Below are 11,008 nucleotides of genomic sequence, written 5' to 3' on the forward strand. Positions count from 1 at the left end.
TTTTTTTTTTTTTTTTTTTTAAAGATTTATTTATTTATTATATGTAAGTACAATGTAGCTGTCTTCAGATATTCCAGAAGTGTGAGTCAGATCTTGTTACGTATGGTTATGAGTCACCATGTGGTTGCTGGGATTTGAACTCCAGACCTTCAGAAGAGCAGTCGGGTGCTCTTACCCACTGAGCCATCTCACCAGCCCTCCAGCCCCATTTCTTAATCTCTTTTTTCTTTTCCTTTTTTGTTTTGTTTTGTTGTTGCTAGGTTGGTTAGTTGGTTGGTTTGAAGACAGGGTTTCTCTGTGTAGCCCTGGCTGTCCTAGAACTCACTCTATAAAAACCAAGCTGGTATCAAGCTCAGAGATTCGCCTGCCTCTGCCTCCTGCTTGCTAGAATTAAAGGTGTGTGTCACCACTGCCCAGTTCTTTTTTAAATTTACTTATTCGCATGTGTGTGTGTGTCTGTCTGTCTGTGTGTCTGTCTGTGTTTATGTGCTGCCCATGCATGGAGCAGACTAAGGCGTCTGATCCTCTAGAACTTGGGTTACAGAGGACTGTGAGGTGCTGTGTGGGTGCTGGAAACTGGGTCCTCTGGAAGAGCATCCAGTCATCTTAGGCATTGAGACATCTCTTCAGCCCCATTTCTTGATGTCTATGACTAATCTCTTGGTCTGCCATGTAACCCCAGAGCCTGTGAACGATCAAATCGTATTCCCATTCTTTTTCCAAGTTACTGGTAGTGCTCTTCGTCTTAAGACCCTCCATCAGAACTCCACAGATGCCTGGGACATGTGGACAGTACCAGCTACTTGAGAGGCTGACATAGGAGGATTCCTTGAGTTCAGGATTTTGGGCTAGCCTGAGCAACACAACAAGACCCTATTTCAAACTACACCTTTGGAATATAGTCCTCCTAGCAGGAAACACTGCCAGAGTGCTTTGGAGAACACCAAAAGGATGAAGTGTGTTCACAGTGGAAGACAAATGAGGTGCTAAGTGACCAAGCCTCCCAAACAATGACCCAGAAAAATTACAGATGAATAGCACTATAAATACTTATAAATGAAAGCAGTAAGTTGTAAGCCCAATTTCTCAACATGTAAGGGATTGGTGGACAGGAGGAACATTTGCTTTATACAAACAAGAGAACCAAAACTCTACTGTGAAGTTACAGGACAGAGAGCTCTGAAAGGCAAGACAACTATCAACACCATTTAAGCTATAAAGCAAGGAGCTGAGCATCCTATAAGGGAACAAAATGGCACTTAATGACCACACCTAGAAAAGGTCCTCACACAGAGGCAGTGCCTACACACAAAAAGGCTTTATCACTCCCCCGATCATGTGCTCCCCTCGGACACCATATAGGGCACTAGAGGCTGCATCAGGTGGCACATGACTCCTCTAGCCCTGACTGTCTACTTCAGTGCTTCTCACCTGCTCTCCCAGACTGAGTAGCAAAGGATGTGAACAAACGTCTATAAAATACACATCCTCAACTCTCATTCTGAGTGTTTCCAAAGGGTACCAACTCAGACCATGAGGAACTGAGACAGAGACCCACCCCCGAACCCAGATATCACAAGGTATGCTGCTCCAGGCTTAGCCAATGTCAGCCACTAAGGGGAAGGCTGTTATGGCTGATGCTTCTACCATAAGGCACGACACCCATCACTTCCACTCATGAATAAGTTTCCTGAAGCATTTCCCAGGCACTGACCACATGGCCTACGAGCTGCTCGAGCACACCTGTCTGACACTCCTGGTGGAAAGCAAGACTGAGCTGCAAAGGTAGCTCACAGAATTAACTCCACTGAGGTGAAAGGAATCGGTGCTCCTTTCCCTTCTGCTGCTCTCACCCCACAGAAGTCAGACAAGATTGTACACTAGCTTACCTGAAACGTCAGCCTCTTAATCTCAACACTGATTTTTCTACAAACTGCCTGGAGTTTCCAAGTAAGCTGTTGATATGGGGCAAAGACACAGTACATTTAAAGGCAAAGAAAAGGTCACATACCATCCAATACGCTCCCAGCACCTCCGTTTGCTGGCTTCGTATGTGAGCACAGCTTCCCACAGGTCCAAATCCGGGGTCATGCTTGGTTCAGACTGGGAGTCGGGGGTTAAATTGGAAGCTGACTGGAAACCTTCATCTTCCCACTGATCCACAATCTGTGGGACCTGGAGACCATGGGGGAAAGTTACTCACTATCCATCTCTTTCTGTATGCGTCTATTAAGTGTGATATAACACTTAGACCTGTATCCACATCCATTTATTCCCTAGAGGGACAGACCTAGCAAAGTAGTCTACTTTTCCTCAATGTATACCGCAATGCACCCCTCCACAATACATCACATAAAGAGTTAAAATAATCTGCTATTAATTTCTAGGCAGTTGTGGTGGTGTGTGCCTGTCATCCCAGCACTAAGATTGAAGTAGACTCGAGTCTGGAACCAGACTGGGCTGCACAGAGTGATCTGCTGCAAAACACAAGGGGTTAATTTTTTATCTCACATACAGTATGGCCTCAGTTTAGGGAAAACAGCATATGAAGTCATACAGGAAGCCCAGCACCCTGGAGCTGAGGCAGGAAGATCTCCATGTGTTTGAGGCCAGCATGAGCTACACTGAAACCCTGTCCTTACAAAGCCCAACCCCTCAGCACTCAGGAGAAAAAGAAAATTATACTAAACCTAGAGAAAGTTATGTACACCAAGACTTTGCTGTGCCATCATTTAAACTTGAAAATAAATATCCCCTTTTAAAAAAATAGCAATAATAAGTGATGGCCAGACATGATACTTTAATCCCAGCACTCAGGAAGCAGCGATTGGAAGATCTCTCTGAGTTCAAGGCCAACCTGGTCTACAAAGCAAGTCCAGGACAGCCGGGGATGCTACACAGAGAAACTCTGTCTCGAGAAATCAAAAATAAAGATAAAAAATAAAAACAAAACTGAGTAGTATAGTTTGTCCTCTTAATAAAAGTTACAAGTAATAAAATACAAGAGAAAAATGACAGTTTACTCAATGACTTGGGGGTGGGGTGGGGTGTTACAAGTGAGGAAGTACACCAAAAAGCATGCATGCCAGGTACATTTGAAATGATGTGGCGTCTACAACTCAAGAGCAGACTTTGTTGTTGTTTTGTTTTGTTTTGTTTTTCAAGACAGGATTTCTTGGTGTAGCCCTGGCTGTCCTGAAACTCACTCTGTAGACCAGGCTGGCCTCGAACTCAGAAATCTGCCTGCCTCTGCCTCCCAAGTGCTGGGATTAAAGGCGTGTGCCACCACTGCCTCTCTTCTTTTTAGTTAATCTGATTTCTGAACTAACAGCACTAGAGAAATAACTTAACAAGCTCTTGAGGGAAAGGATGGAAAAGGTGCACGCTGTGTTTTGCTTGCAGGTGAGCAGCTAGGACATCCCCGTGCAAAAGGATGCCAGCAAGTCCTCCCCAACACCTCTACGTCATGACTGTCTGCTTACCTAAGGCTTGGACAGAAGCCAACATTACCAGGTAAAAGAATTTTCCAAACCTCTAGGGATACTGAAAGGGAAAGAAATACTACCTTGATGGCCAGTCCAGAGAAGTCGGCGCTGTCTGGTACAGGTGGCAGGTCCAGTCGCACATCCATGTCATAGGTGCGGCTATGCACAAGTGCACCAAAGAGGGAGACCCTGGTGTCTCTCTCAAACCTGTCACCACAAGAGTCACCAATTGAGAAGAGTCCAACGGTGGGCAGGCCAGTGCCTGGGGCAGCCTCCATCACCTGAAGCACTTCCTGGACCGTGTGATGACACAAATTCTCCTCCCCAGAGATAAATGACCGAACGTCCATTTCAACCACACTCAAGTCATGGCAATCGTAGCCGCTGTAGGGTACGTTTCGGCCTGCGTGCTTGTTGTTAAAGAAGTAATCCCGTTTTCTGCGCAGCACTTGAGGCGGGCCACTTCCTGCCAGCTGAACTAAGAGGTCCAACGCTGATGGCACCTCCACAAAAGGGCAGTCAGGGGCTGCTTCAAGTTTCTCCACGAGCTCCTCCAAACGGTCAGCCTCGGGTCCCAAGCCCCCCACCCTCAAATCGAAGGACAGCATGAGGATCTTGTTTTTCACGGGGAGCTTGGACGAGTCGGGCTGCCGCTGATGGGTGTCCTCTTGAAAGAGATTTGCGAAAAGGGCATTGTAGGCCATCCTCTTAAGGCTCCGCTTCGCCCTCTTCCTGTTCACGCTGCGCTGGCCGGGGCAAGCCTGGGCAGCGGGTAAGAGAGCCTCGCAGAGGTCATCGAACAGCTGGGTGATGCTGGCCATAGTCACTCTCTTTTCCGCCCTGGATCCCCCCGACTGGTATATTTTGCACCTAGGAGTCACTTCATGCTCTCAGAGGCCAGAGCGACCGAAAGTGGGGCCAGGCTCAAAAAGCGGATCGCCCGTGGCTCCACACCCGGCAACCGGGCATCCGCGGCTCAGGTTTCGCAGTGCGAGAGGCCACACGCCGCGTCCCTCCCAGCCCTCAGCCTCCACCCGGCGCTCGTCCTCGGCTCTCCCGGACCATGACAAGTTTACCGACCGACCGCGTACGGCCCATGACCAGCCTGCGAACTGGGACTCCCGCCGCTCTGGCGTCACACCCACGCGACGACAGACAACACCGGGAGACGCGCCGGAAATACGCCATCGGACCCTCCCTCGGTGGGCGGGGCCGCAGCCTTGGCTTTCAGAGCGAGAACTGAGCTTCTCGGGTAATTTGCTGGGAGTGAACGCAGTGAGGGAGACAGAGGTCGTGTTTAGCCCATGTTTATTGTGCTGGAGGTAGAGGAAGCCTGGGCCGCAGACGGGACGTAGGTCTCGGGCCGTGGTTCGCTGGGTGGCTCGAGTGTGCTTTTCTTCGCGTGGGAATCGCCCACTTTGACCGATTTCAAGCGACTGGCGATCACGGTTATTATGGTGGAGGAGCTGGAAAAGCACAATTGGCTCGTTGGTGACGCTGGCTTCACGTAGTTCTAACGTAGGGCGTCGCCTTCGCCCCTGTGTGCCTCACCAGCCACCTGCAGCAACTTCCAGCGAGCCTCTAGCTGAGCTTTTAGAAACATCAGCGCCTGGATCTCCTCTGGAGAGGCCTTCGAGAAAGGACCCAGACTGGGAAGTCTTTCTCCATGCAGTGCCTGCGCCAGGCTCCTTGCAAGCTGGAGTATGGATTCCTGCTCGGAGAGAGTGGGGTTTGGGCGGGGCAATGAGACAATTGTTTCTGTCCACTTTCCACCCATACAACTTACCCACCCTACCCAGTTTACCTCTTCCACAACAGCTAGAATTCGGCCCCCTACTGGGCTCCGAAGCATTGCAGCCAAGAGAGCAGCTTGGGCTTTCTGCAGGCCATGGGCAGGCCCCAGTGCCATCAACACCATGTCAGGCTGGAAACCATAGGCCAAGGGCAGTACCAGACCCAAAATGAGGCTTAAAAACCCTCCAGTTGTCTGTAGGGACAACAGCAGAGCCTCAGACTCTCATCTAGAAGACACTGGTAGTGGCTCCTGTCACCCACCCCCCAATCTCAGGAACCCTGGGATGTGAACAGGAACCTCCAGAAAGATGGGGGGGGTGTGTGAGAGAAGCTCTCCAACCACAACACAGCCACTCACCTGTGGCAGTGGAGTGGAGATGTGGAACATGGACTGGATGGCTGCCTCCTTGCCCCGGATGTTGAGCCACAGAATTCTCCTTCTCAGGAGAAAGCACCATGACCATGTACGCATATGCATGAGACCCTGCTCGCCCTTCCCTGGGCTTTTCAACTTAGGACAGGGGAGAGCTTGGGGCCAGGGGGCAGGGGCGTGTAAATGACTGTCAACCTGGTATGGCACTGCGTTCTGGGGCACCCACTCTCAAACTGCACCTATGGGAAGCAGTGTCCTCACCCAGTGGTACCCCTGGATTCCCAGTCACATGCCCACTGCCTGTTCACGCACAACTGAGATGTATAAGCTAAAGAACCATACCCATCATCTGCAAGGTCCAGGGGTCGATCCACTTGTCCCAGGGCCACACAGAGCACCCTAAGAAGTTGACCCAGGATCAATCGGCTGAGCTCACATTGTCCAGTATTCATTCGAGGGCCCTCCCTAGGCCATTTAGTGGGTACTCCCAGGTCCTTGGGGACTCAAGTCAATCAAGCAGAGTTTACCTCTGAGCTCTGCGGGCTAGGCATCGCTGAATGAGCACGTCCAACGTTGCTGCCGTGGCGAGGGCAGTTGTGGTTGCTATGGCATTTCTTATCTACAGAATAAACAACAGGCAGCAGACTTAGAGGCTGGCAAACACACACCCTCTTTGGAGGACTTTCAGGAGACAATGCCAGCTCCCAGACCTTAGGTTAAACCCATTCACGCTTTGTTTTGGTCTTTTCCAAATGGCTGATACTGACCTCCTTTCTCTACACTACAAGGTCATATCATCGTGACTCTAAAAGCCAGATGCTTAAAGCTACACTTCTTTTTTTTTTTTTTTTTAAGATTTAGTTATGGTTATATGTAAGTACACTGTAGCTGTCTTCATACACTCCAGAAGAGGTAGTCAGATCTCATTACAGATGGTTGTGAGCCACCGTGTGGTTTCTGGGATTTGAACTCAGGACCTTTAGGAAGAGTCAGTGCTCTTAACTGCTAAGCCATCTCTCCAGCCCTAAAACTATACTTTAAATCGTCCACTTTCTCTTTGCCAAAGAGTGCTTCCTGGACCCTCCCCAAGGTACCCCCTGTACATGTCACTGCCACTATCTTCAGCTGCACCACCGGTGACCCTACCTGCCCATCCAGGATTCCATCTAAGAGACACAGAATCTTCCCCAGTGTGGCAAGATCCTCATCCTGGAACCGGGACTTGTGAAGCCTATGATGGGCAGGTCAGAGGGACACATGGAAATCAAATATCATTGTATCAGTGACACAGGTGCAAGGCATGGACAGCCCTGACCTCAGATCCCCTCTCCTCACCTGGCCCAGGCTTCGATCTCCTCCCTCAAGACTGACCCTTCTTGATGGAGCACTCCAGGAGGTAAGCCCAGAGCAGCACCTGGCACAGTCGAGGCCACCGCTGTGCAGATTGGAGGTGTAGGGAGGAGGCACAGTCGGTCCAGGAGGGGGCTCAGCACATCCTCTGCTACTGTACATGTGGGACTCTCACAAAGCAGAGGCAGAGACCTCCCTTCAGGAGAGTGGGTGCTGGAACTCAGAACTGGGGCCACATCTAAACAGTTCAGAGTCACAGTCAGTGCAAAGAAGCCCAGAGTGGAGCCAACAACCCAGGTCCAGGCCATACTGACTTTGCTGGAGGCTTGTCCAGTGAGGGGTCTGGGCTGTCCGGACACTCTGGATGGACTCCAGGGCGCTATGGCAAGAAGTAGAGTTGTTAGCTTGACTCCCCCCTCAAACCCCACCACCACCGACTCTCCAGTCTTCAAACCTCTGACATGGCACCATGAGCCCAAGAAGAGGAGGTGTGGGATCACCAAGTAGTGTCTGCACCATCATGCACACTGACTGTGCCAGGGATTCCAAGTGGTAGCCACCCTAGGAAGAGCATTGAAATGGGACAGAGGAGGGATGTCACTAGTGTGAGTGGCTGTACCAGGCAGAACACCTAATCTCGACTGACCCTCACATCTGGTGCCCTCCCCTCCCCTAGCCCTTGAGCACTTACCTCCAACACAGCACAAATCCGGCCACCAGCCAGCACCTGCAGCAGCTGTGTGAGATGGGCAAAGCACTCAGGTGTGGCCTGCATCTGCCCCTGAAACACAGTAAGTATGATAAGGACCTGGGCCCAGGACCTTACATTACTCCCAAACCAGGCCATGTTCTCACCTCAGGGTCCCCAATAGCAGAGTCAAATCCAGCTGACACCAGCACCAACTCAGGGTCAAACTATAGGCAGGATCCGGTGGGAAGGAGCCAAAAAAGAGCAATAGCCCAGGTGAAGGGGAGGTCCCAGTGGTACCCACTCACATAATGTCAGACTTTCTGAGGCACCTTCCCTACTCCCATTCATACACTGATGGAGTGGCTTTCAACTCTCCTGCCTTCACAGTGGGACTCTGGGTAAGCCTAGGGGGACACCCACCACACAGTCACCTCGAAAGCCAGCGGGAGCAGCACATGCAGGAAGGCAGCCAAATAGTCGGCATTTCCCATCCCAACCTGCAGCAAAAGCAAAGCAGGCATCAGGGGACCAGCCCTACAAATGAGGACCTCACGTCTTCACCCCATGGGATCCAAAGTCCAGGGTGGCTCTTGCAGAATGCCCCAGGAGACATTCACAGGAGAGGTAGGCTGGACGGAGTGGGGAGGGGCACTTAGTACCTGGTTCCAGGGCAAATTAACATTGAAACCTTGGCCCTGCCCTTGGCCAACTGCATCTGCATCAGACTCTGGGAGGGACGGCCAGAAGCTTCCATGCTCATAGCGGTGCCAAGAGAAATAAAGGACACTGTCGACAATTGGCCGGGTCAGAAGTGGGGTCCCTTAGGAACTCCATGGCTTCTCAGAGAACCCTAACTCTTAAGACCCCTAGTCTCACCACTTGAATTTTATCCCCAAAATGATGGGTGGCAGAGAAAGGCTGTCCACACCCCAGCTCACCTGGGGTCATCGTTGAAGATATACTGGATGCCCTGGCCATGGTGGACATCCCAGTCGACAATGAGAATCCTAAATCCAGACAATGCTGGAGATTACTGAAGGTAGCTGCCTTTCCACCTTTAGGCTAGGAGCTCAGCCAGGAGTGGAGGGAGCTAGGCAAGATCTCTTGACCACAAACTCCACCTGTTCCTACTTAGTTTGGGTCCTCCCCCCCCCACTTGCAGGTCAAGCTTGGACACACCTCTGCAGCCCATATTTCTGCTTGGCATGTTTGGCTGCTATAGCCACATTGTTGAACACACAGAATCCATTGGCAACTGCCCTCTGACTATGGTGCCCTGGAGGCCTGGGGTGTAAAAAGAGGAGACACAGGGCATGTCAGAGTCATTCGGTCCCCCTCACAGGGTCACACACAGACAGCCAGGGGAGGAGGGTGGTTCTCACCTCACCAGGGCAAGCCCATTGTGCACAGCTCCTGTTAGCACAGCGTCGACCAGCTGCAGTGCAGCCCCCGCTGCCAGCCGGGCACAGTGAAAAGTGTCCTGTGAGCCAGAGTGCAATTGAGCCTGGGGCCTGGCCTGCTTGTCCCAGGTTGCAGGTTTCCCACCCCTGAGCAGACGGCAAAACATGGCAGGGTACAGCCATAAAGCATAAAGGAGATACTGGCAGGAGAGCAGACTTGGGTGTGAATTCACCTAGGCAGGCATATGGACATAAATCGGGGTGAATGGGTGTGTATGCTGGCTCGCACCGGGTGGAAGTAGACAGCGTCGTACTGCTTAGACAGTGCATGGAGCTCCTCTTTATCCAGGGTCTGGGTCTTCTGCACCAGGGCTATATATTCGGGGCTGCAGATCAGCGGGCAGGCCACCAGCAGGACAGGAAGGAAAGGAGCAGAGATTCCTGGTGGGAGTGCCCACCCAGTTATCCCTTTTAGCCCACACCACGGTGAACCCAAGGGAATGCTAGCGAAGCTATAACAGGTTCGGGTCCCCAGATCTGTCATAGTCTGACCTGTGCACCAGGCCCAACTCTTCCTCTGATGCCTCACAAGCTAAGAAACACCGGCACCTTTCTTCCAGGCCACGCTGCCGCAGGCCATCCAGGGCAGCTGTCAGGCGCTCTGGGCACTCAATTTCGCACTCGGGGCTGGAGTAGACAAGGATCTCAGTGTTCAGGGTTCCCTCCCGGCCCCCTACTTCTGTCAAGATACACTTACTCATCCCAGAGCAGTCGAGTGGCTGTCATGTCCTCGTGATACACAAGTGCTGTGCCCATAGCTACACCGTGGTCACTTTGGTCCGCTCTAACGCACCGCAACACGTCCTCTGCCGGCAGTGCTTGCACTGCCGGGTCTCACCTAACAGAATGCACGTAAACAGTCCTCGCTCGGGACAGAACTGGGTACTGGACTCTGGACCTGGGTAAGAGGGAACCACCCCAAGCCCAGGTCCGGGCTCAAGTCCGCCCGATTGTCAGAAGAGAACCGCTGGAAACTGAACTAAGCGTGGCGCCAAACGCCTAACTTCCGGCTTCCTCTTTTACTGACTCTGGACCGCCCCTAGGGGAGATTAGGGTGGAGTAGACCAAAAGGCTGAGCTCCCCTAGGATTGCGCTCTCTCTCTGGCTGCAGCTGCAGTGCCACCGACAACTACGACACCGACAGGCACGGAGCCTGTGACCAGTACCGCCTCCAGTGTCCTTCTTGAAATGAGTAGGAAGACAGGGCTGTCCTGTCCTCAGGCCCTCCATCGCTACAGCCGCAGCTATGCTCCCCTTCTTGCCCCCCAAGCATCCGCCTAGCCTAACCTGATGGCTTAGGCTACAGAGTCAGAAATGCCAACCAATTTGCCTGTTCCCCCAGGTGAAGGATGGAGAGAAGTGAGCAGGGTGTGTATGTGAGCACCTGCAGGGACTGGCCTGGGCTGGATCAAAGCACTGAACTTCCAGAGGGGACTGACAGAAAGGCCACAGGTGAGACAGAGGCCACTGGAATGGAAGAATTATGTAAGAAGTCAGGCCAGCCAGGAAAACTGCAGCCCAGTGTGAGGCTAGGAAGGGTGAGGAAGCAGGGAAGGGGGCCTTAGGAAGGAGGGACAAAGCAGACATGAGCTCAAATACCAACTAAGATTGTGCATATATGTATTTTGTTCCATAGTCCAGCCTTGTCTCCAGTTCCGAAGTGAGTGTTGGAATTACAAATGCCCCAAGATGGGGGGAGGGGACCAGACACACTCCCAGGCTAATGAGGGGAAGGGGGCAAGGCTGCCACTGAAGTCTGTGATAGGAACACACACTACTATCATGTAGAGGGGAAACCAAAGAGCACTGGAGTGGTTAGAAGTAGGTGCCCTCTGCCATACTCAGGAGTTGGGAG

General features: G+C 51.9%; 2 protein-coding genes across 5 annotated transcripts in view; both read right to left on the bottom strand.

The window, feature by feature from the left end:
• The window catches only part of Tubgcp6 (tubulin gamma complex associated protein 6), a 25,323-nt gene extending 20,719 nt beyond the window's left edge, over positions 1–4,604 (bottom strand). Inside the window, exons 1-2 of the mRNA XM_021216792.2 lie at positions 3,566–4,604; positions 2,012–2,175 (exon numbers count right to left, since the gene is read on the bottom strand). Of these exons, the coding sequence (XP_021072451.1) occupies positions 2,012–2,175; positions 3,566–4,306 (905 nt within the window). The 5' untranslated portion in view covers positions 4,307–4,604. The remainder of the gene's footprint in view (positions 1–2,011; positions 2,176–3,565) is intronic.
• A 148-nt stretch (positions 4,605–4,752) lies between these two features.
• Positions 4,753–10,168, bottom strand: Hdac10 (histone deacetylase 10). Of its 4 annotated transcripts, none has more exons than XM_029531081.1 (20): positions 9,851–10,103; positions 9,646–9,780; positions 9,383–9,479; positions 9,076–9,173; positions 8,873–8,977; positions 8,632–8,700; positions 8,353–8,479; positions 8,125–8,190; positions 7,858–7,917; positions 7,694–7,783; positions 7,457–7,563; positions 7,317–7,381; positions 6,988–7,240; positions 6,799–6,883; positions 6,180–6,271; positions 5,995–6,051; positions 5,638–5,719; positions 5,290–5,472; positions 5,037–5,196; positions 4,756–4,951 (listed from the first exon to the last, which is right to left on the bottom strand). In XM_029531081.1, the coding sequence occupies exons 1-20, from the start codon at positions 9,907–9,909 to the stop codon at positions 4,938–4,940; spliced, it is 2,004 nt and encodes a 667-aa protein (XP_029386941.1). In that variant the 5' UTR covers positions 9,910–10,103; the 3' UTR covers positions 4,756–4,937. The 4 variants fall into 4 exon arrangements, with proteins under 4 accessions (XP_029386939.1, XP_029386940.1, XP_029386941.1 ...); XM_021216793.1 differs by having other exon boundaries at positions 4,776–4,951; positions 5,638–5,716; positions 9,851–10,168; XM_029531079.1 differs by having other exon boundaries at positions 4,753–5,196.
• Between the last annotated feature and the right edge of the window lie 840 nt (positions 10,169–11,008).

This window comes from Mus pahari, chromosome 17 (genome assembly GCF_900095145.1).
Source record: "Mus pahari chromosome 17, PAHARI_EIJ_v1.1, whole genome shotgun sequence".
NCBI lineage: Eukaryota > Metazoa > Chordata > Mammalia > Rodentia > Muridae > Mus > Mus pahari.

Excerpts from the sequence above, each read along its gene's own strand:
- Hdac10 (XM_029531079.1), bottom strand. The coding sequence starts at position 9,909 with ATGGGCACAGCACTTGTGTATCACGAGGACATGACAGCCACTCGACTG. Across the intron at positions 8,978-9,075 it reads AATGGGCTTGCCCTGGTGAG|GCCTCCAGGGCACCATAGTC; the intron begins GTGAGAACCACC and ends TTTACACCCCAG. Across the intron at positions 7,564-7,693 it reads GGATTTGTGCTGTGTTGGAG|GGTGGCTACCACTTGGAATC; the intron begins GTAAGTGCTCAA and ends TGCTCTTCCTAG.